This window comes from Centruroides vittatus, unplaced genomic scaffold (assembly GCF_030686945.1).
Source record: "Centruroides vittatus isolate TY-2023 unplaced genomic scaffold, ASM3068694v2 contig_1090, whole genome shotgun sequence".
NCBI classification, from domain to species: Eukaryota; Metazoa; Arthropoda; class Arachnida; order Scorpiones; family Buthidae; genus Centruroides; species Centruroides vittatus.
This window is the reverse complement of record NW_027120702.1, coordinates 1-16,956: the sequence shown is the minus strand read 5'-3', so window position 1 is coordinate 16,956 and position 16,956 is coordinate 1. Positions and strand designations below refer to the sequence as shown.

General features: G+C 34.6%; 1 protein-coding gene across 1 annotated transcript; it reads left to right on the top strand.

The window, feature by feature from the left end:
- Positions 1 to 1,272: 1,272 nt before the first annotated feature.
- Positions 1,273 to 16,410, top strand: LOC136975777 (eukaryotic translation initiation factor 4E type 2-like; the record flags this gene model as incomplete). The annotated part of the gene is given in 5 exon segments (XM_067270898.1): positions 1,273 to 1,361; positions 4,760 to 4,820; positions 14,371 to 14,511; positions 15,334 to 15,438; positions 16,258 to 16,410. Coding segments are annotated over 5 exon segments (501 nt in total), but the record flags the coding sequence as incomplete, so codon positions are not given.
- Between the last annotated feature and the right edge of the window lie 546 nt (positions 16,411 to 16,956).

The following is a 16,956-nucleotide window of genomic DNA, read 5'->3' as shown; positions in this document are numbered from 1 at the left end:
CTTTCCGGAGGATGGAGATCCGGGACAGACCATCTTCCGAAAAATCCTTCGGGTTTTTTATCACCTCCCGGATCTCCAGAACGGCGGGTCGAAGCCATTCGGCCAACTTAATACGCCAAATCTGCCTCGGCAGTCTGAAAAGACGGGCGGTTCGGTCGGTAAAGGCATCGGCCTACCACTCTTTTCGGGAAAAGAATCGTGGGCCACCCGTCTTGGATAAGACTGCCCGTTTCTCGTCTATTACGGGTTGGGCCAAACCCACAATGGAGATGACGAAAACCGTAATAGGCCTAGAGAAAAGTCCTGGTTCACGAAGGGTGAAAAGAGTAAAAAATTCTATAAAGTCTTGAAAGACAAATCAACAATGCTTGTGAAAATTATCACTATAAAAAACCCGCGTTGATGTATTGTTTAAAGCCCGGTGTTCAGTGGTTGTGTCCGAGTGGACAAAACCACTGAACATTGGTAGTTGATGGCGGGTTCGGGCTTGGCCAACGAGCTGGCCACTTGGAGTTTTCCGTGTTTCTTCACGTTAGTAATACCTAGTGGTCAGTTTTCCATAAAACTATTTTGGGTGAAAGCGTCACCTCGGCAGATCGCCCGTGTGTCGCGTTGCCGTAAGGAAATAAACCAAAACCCATACTGCTTAATTTGTTTATCTGTTAAAACTTTTGAAACATCAGAATAGAAGATACGTCAAACAGTTTCCTTTGTATCCTCCGTTAATTACAATACAGCGGCGTGACAGTTCCTTTGTGTAAATTAGCGGCTCAATAAAAATGCATCGATCGCATTTTTCAATTAGATTCCTGGTTTATTGTTTATACACTCGCTTCTCGCTCATTGCACCACATATGTCGTATCCATCAACACCCGAATACGGTTTTTTAAAATCCCGCGTTTTTACCGTTTCGTAAGCGAAACGAAGCTACAGCGTGTAATTTGAAGTCAATATTTTAATCATGTACTGTACATATCGGGATAAACTACCAAATTTTTGGAGTTTTTCGACCCGTCTAAGTTCTATTTCGGGTCCCTCAGAGGTGGCAACCTGCCGCTCTAGTAGCTGCTCGGTCATCCGGCCGGCAAGAATATTTCATTCGGAAGTAAAAATAAATTATTTACTATTTGATTTAGACTAAAAAAAACGCAAAAAATATAAAAATAATATTCTTTTATTACAACGAACGTTAATTGTCTATATCCGGTTGCGGATTTATTGCGTATTTAATTTATTGCATCGGTTGGCAACACTTTCATTTAGTAAGCAGCGTCTGCACTCTCGTGGCCACTGGCGACCGTTCTGTAGAAAAAATTCTAATGGTTTCCGTAGACGACGTCATGAATAACAAATTCGAAGCGTAAGTAATTTTGCTCGAACCGATTCCAAAATTATTTTTTAACTCTGTTAATTTTCGGTAAATGTTACGCTTCGGACTTATCCACGTGGTTTTACTTTGCGGAAGTTGTTAAAAACCAGCGAAATACTTTAAGTGGGTGAGGTTGCTTTTTTTTCCAGTACGAAGTGACAATCGTGTCATTTCCTCGTCACACTCGTGTTTGTATTTTGAAATTACGTCATAATACATTTTCAAATTTAAATTTGCAGAATGTCTAGTCACGTGTTCGCATCATTTGAACTTTCTAATCTATTTCATTCATTCGCGGGAAATTGATGACTTTCTTCCGTTCGAATATTTACTATTGAGATGTCGTTTGTTCGCTCCTCTCTTTCAAATTTCTAAGAACATTTGATAAAAAAAATAATACTTTCTTGCAAATGTTTGGGGCCCTAATAACTTTTCGGTTAATGTTACCTTAGGTGCCAAGATGTCCGCTCGTCTCTGATTCCAGCAAGGAAACAGTGGGGACGCACGTGCTAACCTAACCTATTCTAATAATTTGGTTCCTAATAATTATGGTAATTTATTAGAATAGGTTAGGTTAGAATGTGCATCCCCACTGTTTCCTTGCTGGAATCAGAGACGAGCGGACATCTTGGCACCTAAGGTAACATTAACCTGCGGGCTATATTGAATGATATTTAGTAAACCCGGACGTACTGCAATTAAAAGAAAAGGCTGTAACAAAGGCCCTTTTGTTGCCAGGCTTTTATGACTTATGTAAATGGTTAGATGTTTGAATTTCTTCTGTTTTAATCCCCATGACATGTTAGAAATGTTGATTTTTAGAAACAAAACTGTCCGAGCCGAGGGCTGGATGCAAAGCCTCCTCGACAGGCTGTGTCCGTCTGCGGGCTGCCAGTTTGCCGCCCCCGGTTCAAATCTTCGTGCGACCCGACTTGTATTATTCTTTATTTTTGTTGTCGAGCATAATCGTCAGTACAAATGTAACTCTGAACGGGGTGGTCGGGACTTGCCGGAGATCGTACCCTTAGGAGTAAAGTCGAAATAACTGATGGTCGACGTGTGACCCTTGCGAGATCACCCTAATCGTCTGCAGCAATCCTTTCGTTTATTTACCTAAATGTTGTTAAGTCATTTTTGAATTTCCTCTGAAAGTACTGATCTTTTGCAATATGCCTTTTTATGTGAATGTAAAGTCATAAGTGATGATTTTAGTTTCTCCTATTAAAGCATGTTTATATAAATTTGATATTAAATCTTAAGGTATGCTGTCTTGGGTGATGATAAATTGTAAATTTAAATTGTTTTAATCTTATGAATGGATTAAAGCCTGTTTGTTATTAATCCCAATTTTAACTGTTTTAAAAATTGCTTGAAGAACAAAAATATTTCTATAAATAAAAATTGATTCCTCGCATTGTTCTTGAGCATTTCCATTAATGGTCGACCATTGCGTAGACTGACTATACCGAATTTGAATTAAAATTAAACACCGTACAGTCTTTCGGCAAATAATATGTATTGGAACGAAATAAAGATGGAACATTTTTGGCATCTTTTGGGGCCTGCATTGAGTGTTGATTGTTACAGAACGTTGCATAATGATTGATGCTCGATGCAGGCTCTCCGAAAGAGACCGAAAATAAAAATTTCTGGTCTCCTTCAGTTCTTTCAGATGCCGATTTGATTTTAATACATATTATTTGCTGGAAGACTCTATGTATGGTGTTTAGTTTTAATTTGTGTACATTCCAGTTTTTGGAGACTTGTACATTATACTTAATTCATTTGCAAAGAAATATTTGAAGGAATATTTTATAGACATTTCAATTAATTTATGTTTTTCTATCTTTAGTTTGTTTTTCTATCTTTGTTTTACAATTGAATAACCCTACCGAGCTTTGTTCCTAAAAGTATAATGTTAAGTCGTATATACTATAAATGGCCTTTAAATTATTAAATATTGGTAAAAAATGTAAAGAAAGTTTAATATATTTAAAAAAAATATAATGTAACATTTATACATTTTGATCTAAAATCCTCTTTTTTTGAGAACACGATGAAATGCTTTCATAGAAAATTGGTATTAATTTGTTACAATATTAAAAATATACAGTGCTATTGTAAAGTCTCTCTGCAGTAGGCCTTACCTATATAGCTTAGTCAAGTGCTGACATCAAAACTTACTTTAACTCTTTCAACGTCCAGTCTGTTGTGACTTTACTTTGTTCCAGAAGCCCTTCCTGTTTTCCCACTCACTGCAGAAAGACTTTAAGGTTACACTGCATCTATACAGTCTAGAATTCCTTTGTTTGTTTTAATAATAAAAAGAATTACGGTAAATAAGTGAAGGTGGCAGTATTCAAAGATTCAACGAATGTACTAATACATATTTACTAAACATTTTTTACAATTAAAGAACATTTTGAATAGCACTAAGAACTTTCACACAGATTTTTCTATTGCGCTATTATAACACAAATGTGCGTGATAGAAAATGAAGTATTCTTCTATAAAGCATCAAATATTTCAGAATGTTTAGTGTGTTAGTTGTAAAACATTGATTTAAAATATTTAGATTAACAGAATGATGATATCTATAATAATAAACGGTGTTAACCAAGTTAAATTATTGAAATTGAATAAGTAACAAAAGCTAATTTTTAGTTTTTACACAATAATAGTGAGGTTGAGGCCGAAGTTTTCAACGCGAAAACGTACGTCAGATGTTCGGCGCCGGTTTCCCGTAAGCATAGAAGTTTGACAATGGCATTTGGATAGTCAGTGGAATCGTGCTTGACATTCCAAATGCCATTGTCAAACTTCTAGGCCTACAGGAAACCAGCGCCGAACTTCCGACGTACACGCTTTCGTGTTGAAAACTTCAGCCTCAACCTCGCCAATCTTGATCCGGTAGCCAACCCTTTCTTGGCTTAGTCAATAGTGCCTGTATGCAGTATATAATTGAAGCATGCAATGCCATTATCTTGTAAATGACAAAAAACAAAGTTTTCAGGAGAGATTTAAAAAAAAAACACTTTTTCTAGTGAATGAATTCCTTCAAGTCTTGGCTTCATAAATTCCTTTGCTCTGTTTTAAGATTAGAATATTTTGCCTATATAATGTATAATATAAAAATACATTTTAATATATTAAAGTTAAGATGCAATTATTTCTTAGAAGTATTGTTATGCAGTTAATTTTTTATAATATTTATAGGTGCCGACAGTTTTATGTAGCTGTCATATTTATTACAACATAATTTCTGAACACAGTTGTAAAATTTCACGTATTTAAACGTAATTAAATTAGTTTAAATATATACAAACAAATAAATATATATATTTTGTTTTAAAGGTAATTGTTTGTATTAAATAGACTAATATTTGTAGGTTGAAAAATGATGATAGCGAAGATGACGACGGAGGTTTGAAAGAACAAAAAGAATTCAAAGTAAATTATTTAATTTACTTTAATTGATATTGATGAAGATTTATAAATTAATTCGAATTACATTTAACAAATAATGATGTTTTAATGAAAATGTTATAGAAATATATTTTGATTTACATACAAATGAATTTAAAATTAATATTTTTCTATTATCTTATATATTAATAAACATAATTTTAATTTTTTTTTAATAAAGTAAATATTTTCAAGGTCCCACCAGTGGCCAAGCGGTCTTCGTTTTCCAAACACTGGCAGCCGATTGCAGAGACGACGTTTAGAAGCCGACGGCGGTTTACAGATCGGGTAGACCGCAGTTCAGAAAAATTTTGTTGCAGAGACGGCGTTTCTCGCTTGCCACAATGTAGATAGCGATTAGAAACAAGTTATTTGACCTACTTTCTAGACTCACTCGACAACAGGTTTAGAGGGCTTTTTGTAGTTTTGTTGGTGGAAAAGTTTAGATAAAAAATGGATATCGTTCCTTTGATAAATGTCGTAAACGGTACGAATCGACAAAATTATTCATTAATTAATTGCTTGGAGCAAAAATAACAAAATTAAATACTTTAAATTTGTTTTAAATGTTCAAATTTTGATATTCAAATGGGAGAAGACTTAAAACTACAATTAATTTAAATTAGATGCATTTATTTACAATTCGAGTATTGTGTTGGTTATAAAACGTTAATGCATTTCGGGGTCATTGTAGTTACAGAACGTTCTGTTAAACATACGAGATAATTTTAATAATTACTGAAATATTTTTATAGAAATAAAAAAAAATATATAATAGTAAATAATTTTAGATATTTTATTATTATTTCTACAGTTACGAAGGATTACAGTAACACGATGTGGAAATAATTCGTTAAAAATCTATTCCGAAGACAAATTTCGAATTCGGTATACATTTTCTAAATATAGATTTGTTCGTATTTTAAACCGTATTGGCGACGAAATTAAATATCGAAATGGAAAATGGTTGCTATTAACTGCTGAACAACGGCTGTTGACGGCCTTGTGATTTTATTTCCGGAAGCTTTCGGAATATAGCTGGCGACCTTTTCTGACGTCACAAACGAATAACCCGATTGGCCGAACGACTCCTAAAACGGGAGTAATGGCCAAGAAAGTAAGAGCCAATGTTTTGCCGAAGTTCGTGTAAAGGGCGTTCAGAAATAGACGCTCGTCATCTTTGCAATGCATTTTAAACCGCGGTTCAGTCAGCCAACTTCTATAGGCCGTTCTGTTGTTTAATGCCGTTTAATGTAAACTCTGTCTCTGCAGTCGGTTGTGGGAGTTTGGTTGTGCGTTCGTGTCTTGCTCGGGCGGCCTGGCCCTGTGGAGTTTTCCGGGTTTTCTCCACATCTGTAATGCCTAAATAAGGGCCAGTTTTCTTTAAAAAGACCTCCCAGAAGGCATCCTCTAGGCAGATCACCCAAGCGTTGCCATAACTTAAAACAAACAAACAAATATTTTCAACAGGAGGAATTTGTTGAATGATAAATCAGTCTCAGACATTGCATTATTTGTAAAGTGTTAGAAAAAGTTAATTTATTTGATGACATTGAGGATTTTTTTTCATTCATGCCTAGAATATGCAAATTTCCATAAAAATTACTGTTTAAATTTAGTTTTTATTTTTTACTTTTGAAACTTTGATTGATCATAAGTCTGGGACAATGTCTTCATCAAAAAGTATGAGGATGAACTGTGACGATGTTATTTCTTCAATATTTTGGTTGAATTCTGTTAAATATAGGAATTCTTTAGAGGAAAAATATAAGCTCTCCATCTCAAATTAGTAATGATTTGCCCCTGTGCATCATACTTTTCCTTTAAACAATAGAGTCGTGCTAGTCTATTAACTGCTTTCGGGGAAAAAATTTTGAATTAAATTAAAATGTGACTTCTGGTTTGCATTGAAAGTTCATATATAGTTAATCAGGGGCCTTCTGCTGCCTAAGGTTTCCATATCTGGTCTTGTATTTCGTCGATCTAACTCCATTCTCAAGATTAGGGAAAGACAGACAGATGACGGTAGGAATTTATAGGTCTACAATTTTTTCAAATTGCAGCCCAATGAATACTGACTGACTGTGAACTAGACTAAGATTAAGAAATGGGATTACCTATGCTAGAGCTGGTTGTAAGTCAGCAGTTGTTAGACCTGTTAGTTGTTTTGTGAGGAGTGGCTGTAATTGATACATAGTACATTACTTCAGCAATGATGAACAACACCACTGAAATGGTGGTGTTGTTCATCATTGCTGATATTGATTTGAGGTGATATTAACAAAGCAATAGTGAGATTGGTATGCAGCATAACAAGGATGACTGATAATATAATCCACTTAGTGGACTTAAGAAGAACTTTCTAAAACTGAGATAAAACAAAGTATGATGAAATACAAAAGATTATCTGATGGTAGGACAGAAATCACTGAGATCGGCATTATATGTGCGTTTTATCGCAAGTACTTTCAATGATCCTATTGTCGTTGTCGTCAGGCGAATACAGAAATTTAATAAAAACGAACAGAAATAATTCAATGAAGAGCAGAATGCATATAATTCAAAATTAAAACTTTTGACAAGACAGTTAAGAACAAGCAACAAATATTCAAATATGCTTGAAATTAAACGAGCAGTAAGTTACGTAATATGCAAAGCGGTGCATGCGTGGATCTAGGCTCACATTATAAGTATGATGGAGGATAATGATAGTTGTTTAACCGCTTATACAGTGTGACCCATACACTGGGCAGGTTGAGGGTGGGAGTGTTGCATGTATCCAAGGTAAGTAGTAAGAAGGGACTCCCATATAAAAATGAGTTTGTGATTTTTGCAGCTCTTGAGCATAATTATTGGGACCATAGTGGGTTGTAACACTGCTCAAGTACCTTTTTTGTAATTTCTGTAGTGTGCCTTCCTTTCACAACATCCTCTTGATGTTCTGCTAGGCGGCTAGCAAGCATTCTTGTTGTGCCTCAATATATCTTGTGTTTACTCCCGTTGCAAGATTCACCAGTGGTACAGCTAGACCCCTGACTTCTCAAGAGTAGAAAACTTGTCTCGATTATTGCAAATGAGCTTGAGTAGATTTGGAAGTGGGAGATAGTGGCAGGACAACGTTATGCTGCTTAAAATATGGCAGATATGTATAGAAAGAGGTCCAAGGTATGGCAATGATGTTTGGACCACAGAAATTTTCCTCTTGTTGCATAGCATAGTGCTTGGAAATAAGGATTTTTTTACCATATTGAAAACATGCGAAAAATTATCTGATGAGAAATAAGAACTATAAAAGAAGATCATATGACCAAATTGTGCACAAATAGAAGAATAACAGAGAAACTACTGGGAAATTCAGGCGGAAAATATGTCCATTACTCTGAAATGTGGATTTAGCAAAGGCTTCTAAGAGTATCCTGGGTAGAACATGTGACCAATGTAGAAATAGTGCAATGAATGAAAAAACAACAAGAGCTGCTCAACACCATTAAACAAAGAAAGTTGGAATACTTTGGCCACATGATAGTGTCAAGTACTGAATCCTACAACTTGTTATACGAAGGAAATCCCTGGAAAAAGAAAACCAGGACGACATTGTATTTCATGGCTGAGAAACCTGAGAGAGTGGTGTGAAATGCCTTCAGAAGAACAGTTGAGAACAGCTAGCAATAGGAATATAATAGCCATGATGACAGCCAACATCCAGAACGGATAGGGCATTAAAAGAAGAAATTTTGCTGCATCTTTTTTTTATCAGGTTATAAAGGTGAAATTTATTTTGATTTTTCCTAGAAAAGACTGGAAAAATAACTTATAACCTACACGCCATAAGTGCCGTAAGATATTGGGCTAGATAAAGGCTATAATAACCATCAATGGTTATAATGTAAGCTTATATGCTGGAAGAGGAGATTGGATTAGAGGTCCGGGTAACATAACTGGCAACACATCTGCGCAGTGAGCAGTTGTGGGTTCGAGTTCTGCTCCGGGCCGATTTTTTCTTCCAGTATTTCTAAATTATTTACAATTAATAATTATTAAAGTTAATAAGAGATGGTGCCTAACGCCTCACTCTAGTACCAAATTATTTCGTAATTAAATAATAATATAGCCTTTATCTAGCCTGGTATCTTACAGCATTGACATCATGTAGGTTAGAATGTATTGAGTATTAATGTTATTGTTTATTTATAACTTATAACATTTGATATGGTAAGTAAATATACTAACCAAAGGGCATTTCAACACATATTTCATTGGAAATAGACACATCAGCAATGTCTGATAATACAAAACTTTCAAAAGAATATATTTGCATGCTGTTGCTCTATTACTTCAAAAGTGGCCATAATGCAATTAAGACTCACAATCTCACTGCAAAGCATTTGTAAAAGCATTCATGGATAAACAAAGGTCAACCAACTGTTGCAAATGTTAAAGGGCAAATCATGCAGAAGAAGGTTAATGATCTGTATTTGTTTGGCATCATCACAATGGAGCTGATGCCAACTAACATCACTATCACAAAACTCTACTGCATGGGCGTAGCTAGGGCAGGGCGGTGGGGGCGGCCTGCCTCCCGGGTGTCACCCCTGCACAGGGTGACACCCAGTAGGCCTGTACCTAAAAAAAAAAAAAAAAAAGGTCAACGGCTCGCCTCTCATGACAGTTTCTTCGCTATGAGAAGCCAGAGGGCTGCACGAGCTAAAAATCTTACTATGATTTATTCTATAAATCTAAACTCATACGTTGCGACATCGCATATTCAATATAGCGTTCAAGTTGCTCCAGTGCAAAGATATTACAATTCAACGGTGTTTTATAAAAGAGTTAAAAAGGGTGACACCACGATATTCACACCGGGTGTCACCCATGCTAGCTACGCCACTGCTCTACTGTAAACAACTGGATTATTTGAACACCAAAATTAAAGGACTTCTTCCAAAAATTGACAAAGTCTAATACTACCCTGACAGTTTGTAAGAATATAGAGCAAAGATGACCGTAGAGAAGCTGGCCAGTCTGGGTATGGAGGTTCTGCCTCATCCACTTTACAGCCCAGACTTGGCACAAATATCATCTATTTTGTGCCTCGCTATTGAACTGTATATTGCCAATATACAGTTCAATAACAACATCTGTTATTTGTAATTTGGAAATGTTAAAAGTAGAATGTTTTGGTTATAAGATGAATTTTATTATATTTAAGATTAGAAACATTTTATTGATTATGTAGGATATTCCCCTTAAACATCTGTAGTTTTGTGGATTAAGTTTGGAAATGAAATGTGATTATAATACTGTAGACAGTGGTGATAGTAGGTGCATCTGACGAAGTCATTTATTACATTAAATCAGTACATTTCTATGTTCTTGATGTGACAAGTAAGTACATCTTGTCACATCATTCCTCTGGCAATAAATATATGCACACCTCGTTTGTGGTTGTTATAAATGATAAAAAAACTGGACTCTTTTGCATTTGAAATGAAATTTGTTTAATAAAGTACTCTATTTAAGCTATGGTTTAGAACAAAATTGACTCATTCACTGTAACAGGCATCTCCATACATTCCCGAAAGCATTACTTCTCCATAAAATTGGAGGCAATAAATTTTTGCGCACTTGGAATTTGCAAACAATTACTACTTTGTGGGTTTTCCCTTTTTAGCATACATGTTAGCAACTCACCTAGGCATCAGTGTGACATAGGCTTGGCAAAAATACTGTGGAATGTGGTCCACACTTCTTGAAGAACCATCTTCAGCTGATCTTTTGTATGAGGCTTGCATTTTTTCACCTCTTTCTTGAGGACAAGCCAAAGGTCTTTGATTGGTGTTCAGATTGAGAGAATTTGGAACTCAGTCCAGGACTTGGACTAATTTTGTAAAGCCAAACACTATTGGAGTGTGTAGTATGCAGCTTGGTGAGGTTTGGCTGGAAGAGTGCATTTCCTTGTGGCCAAAGATAGACCATAGAAGGCAGAAAATGCTGTCGAAAAATTGCCTGGTAGCATTGTGCATTGACAGTCCTATCATATGGAACCAAATCACCAATACCAGAATACCCAAAACACCCACCACACTTAAACTGTGCTTGGAAACTTGATTTCCTGCTTTGGGTGAGTTCTTTATTTGGCTGGTAGATGACTCTACATCTGAAATTTCCATATAGGACTGGAAAGTGTGACTCATCAGACCGAATCACCCTCTGCCATTGAGATTCATGCAAGACAGGTGGTCGCTAGTCTATACAAACCACTTCTTTTGCTGAATTGGCATCAATGTAGGCTTTTGCTTACTCTTGTGCAAATCGTAATCCATGTCATGTTTAAAAGCCATACATACAATACAGCTAGCGAATTCGATCCCAGTCCTTATTTCTAATCCCAGGATTTCGGGATTATACTTAGTGGATCCCAGGATTATTTCAGTATTGAGGGTTAATAAAAAGTAAGAAAATCTTACAGAAATCAGCTCTTTAATCCACAAATCAAAATTGAAGAAAATCAATGTAATTAAATTTTAATTAAACCAAATGTAAAATTTAGACAAAAATCAATGTATTTTACGGTATACACCTACTAATCACTCTAACTAATCAGAGTTAGAGTCAGACTAACCAGACTTAAAATCACTGTCTTCATGTTAAAGTTATTCTTTTTCAAGCATCAGTGAGATTTCTTTAAACTTACATAAATTGAAAAAATCTTTATGTAACAAACTATGCAAATAAACATTGAAAATTAACAAAAATCTCTGTTAACGTCGACTAAATAGACAACTTTCGTGTAACAGCCTAGTAAGTAGGTAGTAAAGTAAGTTTCTTAGCAAAACGTATTTAAAAATAGGAACATTCTAATTTGAATTGCGGAAATATGATCTGAGAAATAACAATGCATCCAGTGTCTCATCACCAAGTCTGCTTCTCAATTTGTTGCACATATATGCAGCTGCTGAGAAAGCGCGTTCGGGTTCGACGGAAGTCGGAGGAATCGTTAGTAAATTCTTATAAGCCTGCTCTAGGTTATAGCTCCAAGTAGAATTTGAAGACTAGTACAGGTTCATTTCTTTCTTAACAACTGGAAAAATCATTTTTATTTAGGGCTTCAGGAGACATCGTTTTCATGCTGTTTTCTATTTCCAGCTGAATCTTTTCTTTGAGTGTCAAATCACTTTTTTCTGTATTTGTAGGCTCGACTTGCATATTTAATTTTCCTCTTCATCATTTTTTTTACCATTTAATCTCTCAATTAATGAAACAATCTGGTTTTTTATTGGGACTTTGCTTGGACTTGAAAATGTATGCTTTATTTTATCGTCGTCAGCCAAATTGTCACAATGAGGATTTTGTAGGTAGCATAAAACACCACTCGACTCATTTCTTCGGCGATTTTTCGTGCGCTTTTGTAAATGTACATTGAATTTAGAAGCCAAATCGGAGCTATTGTCATTTAACTGCTTAAAAAGAAACTTAAGGGCACCATCAGCTGTGCATAAATTTGCATCAGTGCAACAGAGTGCTTCTACAGTTAATTTTACTGGAGCCAAGACTTTAATGATTTCATCGATGAGTTCGAAATCAGAGTCTTCCAATTGCACTGGATTATTCAAATCTATAAGTGCCTTTCTGATGCTAACTTTCAAAAAAGCAAAATGCTCAAGCATACTGTAGAGGCTGTTTCATCTGATTTTGCAGTCAAGCAGTAAACTTGGCTCTTTGCCATGCTGTATCTTCATATATTTTTGAAGAATGGTATCATTCTTCAACGACGCTCTTTTGAAAATAAGAACTACTTTGTAAACTTTTTTTATTACAACCTTGATGTTCTGGTCATTCGTCAAATCCAAGCAATTTTCTCTTTCTTCAAGGGCTAATCCTGATTCAAGATCTTTGTCGTCGTCATCTGAATCTGCATCATGGAGCTCAGTGGACTCATTTTCTGAAGCATCTGGTATACAGGGTATACTTTTTTTATAAAGTAAATTGCAAATGGCTAAGTGAATGCCACGAGCAAAACAAAGTTGGTGATCTGCATTGACAAGTTTTCTGACTTTGAACATGACATTTGGACCGTCGGTTACAATTGCCACAATTTCGCTGTTCAGTGAAATATCAAATTGAGAAAGGCGTGCTTTTAAAACGATCAACACATGTCTCTGCCTTCAAAGATACATCGATACGAATAAGGCCTAAACTTCAAAACTTTTTCTCCGAATGAATATTTACGTTCACGTATCTTTTATTAGAAGTCGATGTCCATTCATCAAAACTCAAAACTAAAGCGCTGGCCTTCATTTTTTAAAGCAGTTAATTCAGCTTTTATATGCTTTCTAATTCTGTAGCTATAATTGACGACATGGTTACGAACTGTTGAAGCAGCTTTATGGTAGATCTGAATACCCCTTTTGATAAATTATAACGCTCTGAAATCTTTTGAGGTTACAAAGACAGTAAAAGAAAAGACATCTAAGGCAGTCATTCGGGCTAAAATGTCATTTAAACTATCAGTTTTAACAAAAAAGTCCTCAAGTGAGCTATGTTTTTGCTTTCAACGGCTGGTGGTTCTTTGCCATCGCCACTTTGGCTAGTTGATGAGGACAACCTTATGGTAATAAGTTTTTTTGCCATGTTTGGTTGAAAGATGAGTGTGTAGTCCTTTGGTTGACCCTCCTAAGGTTTTTAATATCGCCAGGCAGTATTTACACTGTGCTTTTTTGCTATCTTTAGTGACCAAAAAATGGCTCCACACCAACGTTGCATCTCCGTCTTTTTTATGTTTGATGAAAAAACTTTCTTTAGATAGAGACATAATCACTGTAGTCTGTCGTAAATACCTTTAAAGAGAAAAAAAACTACATTAATGCAATAAATTCAAGTACTACTAATTACAAATTAACTAAAAAAACAATAAAAGATGCTACTCATGTAATAAAAAGTGCAGTTTTTCACGAACAGCCTCTCAGTCTGCTGGCACAAACACTACTAAAATCCACTGGCAAAACAAGATGGCTGACACATTGACAGGTAAAACGCACTGAGCAGTGCTCTCGACTCTGCCAGAAAATGGATTGGCGCCGCGCAAAAATACAAAAATGAAAGTATATTACCAGGTAACCCAGTGAGAACTGCTTGGCCTATCATTTTAGTTCAAAATCAAGAAGTTTTCCAAGCAAGCATCGCAAGCCCGCTAGTTAATTAATTTGTCTGCTTCTGGAATAAAACTTCTTGTATTTTATATTAAAATGATAGGCAAGCAATTCTGTTAAGAGCACTGGCACTGAACGTTGTTCTTCATGCAGTCTATTTTTCAATTTTTTTAAAATGATGTCAATCCCAAAAACCTCAGGATCAGGAAAACTTAATCCCGAAAATTTCGGGACCGAAAAGTGGTCGGGATTCCGGGATCGAATTCTTTAAATATAGCCCATATGAATAAATTTTTAAGTTAATTTAATTTAAATAAATGAAATTTTAAATATAATAAATATGAAGACAAATGTTTTTAATATAAAAATTTAAAAAATTGTTTTAGGCACTGATAACGGAAGCCGACCCAAAAGAACACAAACTGCAGTTTACGTATGGTCTTTGGTTTTCACGACGTTCTCCTGGAAAACAAGGCAACATTCAATCGTACGATCAAACATTAAAACTTGTTGGGGTTTTCAATACAGTAAGCAGTTTTAAATTAGTAATTTATTAAAACATTTTGATTATTCACAATTCTTTCGAGCAGTGTACTTATGGTATTTACATCTGTCATTTTAACATATTTCATTTTTGTTACAATTTAAAGTGTTCAGTATTCCCAAACTTATGTTCTATTTTATTGCATTTTAAACCACTTGATTTACAACGTTTAATGAAGTATTTGTAAATCTGAAAATGGCTTTTTAATAAGACTGAAAACGTTAGTTATTAGCGAGGTTGAGGCCGAGGTTTTAAATGCGAAAATGTGTATGTCGGACGTTCGGCACCACATTCCTGTAAGCCTAGAAGTTTGACAATGGCCCAAAGATTGAATGATTTTTTTGTGGTTAAACTGTCTCATTATCAGCTCTAATATTTCAGTCGACATTTTTTAACAATTACTATCGGCAGATGATTACAGCCAATCGCTATTTAAACAAGCCGATAATGTCAATGTGTTGTCGCCTGGAGTGTACTGTCCTTTTTATCCAGCAGATGAAAGTACTGTAATGCCAATGCAGTTTTTAAGTAAATTGCAAGTTTCTAGCATCAAATTGGAAGAAATTTTGTGTCTTAATTTAAGCCAAAGTAGCATGTGGATTGGTGCATACGCATATATAATTTCAATTTAAAAATAGTTCTTATTACAAAATGGTCAAATATAGTAGATTGCTAAGTATTGAAGTGCAAAAATGGCTGCCTAAAAGTTTAAGGATTGTTGCAATAATCATTTATTTATTAATTTAAGTTTGTTTAATATATATTTAAAAACTTCTAATTATTATAACAAATTTCAATTATTTAGGTGGAAAAATTCTGGTTATTATATAGCCATTTAGTTCGGCCGTCCGATCTCGGAGGTTACGGAGATTTTCATTTATTTAAGTACGGAATTAAACCGATGTGGGAAGTAAGTATATTACAACTGAACTTTACAAAATTTACAATTTATTTTAAATTGATAAATCTGCTGATTATACAGAACAAAAGAAAATTGTGATTTAATTATTACATTTCAGTTAAAACTTAAGTTTTGCAAGAGAATAATTCTGAAAATAGGCAATAAAAAAAGCGTACGAGATGATGTTGCTTTGTGTATAAATAACAGTCTAAAAAGACATTTAAAAGAATTTTAATAGTTATAAAATACTTGTCTTTATCTTCTAGATTGTGTGGCAATTTACAGGCATAAAACAAGACACTAATTTTTCAGTAATTAACATTATACAGTAAGAGAATGCTTTAATCAATAAGTGAATGGTTTCCATTATTAAAAAATAAAGGTATTGGTACCAAATGATCTGCCATATGGCATCAGGCTATTTTATGGCTACATTCAATAATTACATATTGAGTAATTTGAGTAAAACCACCCGCTTACTGTGTGAATGTGTTGCCGGTTACTCTTCCCAGAGAGTTGTGGGTTCGAGTCCCACTCTGGTCTGATTCTTTTCTTATAGGCCAAATTACTCGGTATGTAGTTATTGAATGTAGCTGTAAAATAGTTTGATAAATCTGGCAGATCATTTGGTATTAATCAAGTACTTTCAGACTTCATATTCATTATCAAGAGAAATAAATCTCTTAAAAAGAGACCATTCTAGAACCCGAAACTTTCAAATTCTCAGATATTCATTCATTTTCATTCTTGAATATTCATATATATATATAAGAGAATTATAATTTTTATTGTGATAAAAGTTTTGTTAAATGTTTTACATAATTCTAGGATGAGGCAAATAGAGAGGGAGGAAAATGGATCGTCCGATTGAGAAAAGGATTAGCTTCTCGTTGTTGGGAAAATTTAATACTCGCAATATTAGGAGAACAGTTTATGGTTGGAGAAGAAATCTGCGGTGCTGTAATATCAATACGCTATCAGGTAAATTATATTTTTTCGTCGATTAAAAGTTTTACTACAGAAAATTAGTTTAGTGTTATCAGATTGAAAAATATTAACAAATGAGTTTAAAATAAATATCTGTAGCAAGGTACACTCCATGTCGTCTTAAGAATAAATTATTGTTATTACAATGCATCAGTGTGATTTAATGTCTGTCAAATATTAGTATAAATATCTTTCTGAAATATTAATTTGATTGAAAAAATATTTAAATTTACATGTTTAAATTTCCAGTTAAATGTACTTTGTGATTATGCTGCAGTAATGATACGATTGAGACTGATTAAATGCATTGATCAAACAATTACGTTACACTTAACAATGGTTTCTTTTATTTGTATAATTCATTATATGCCAAACATCAGAGATTTGTGCATTTTAGCATGTTCAGATAGAAATTCTTTCGTCGTCATAGAAATCCTTTGTGGAATAAGCCACGACAAAATACTACATAAGTTTTTGCATCTCAAATATCATAAACACACTACAGATTGGAGTTGTGGTACAATATCCACTTGAGAACTG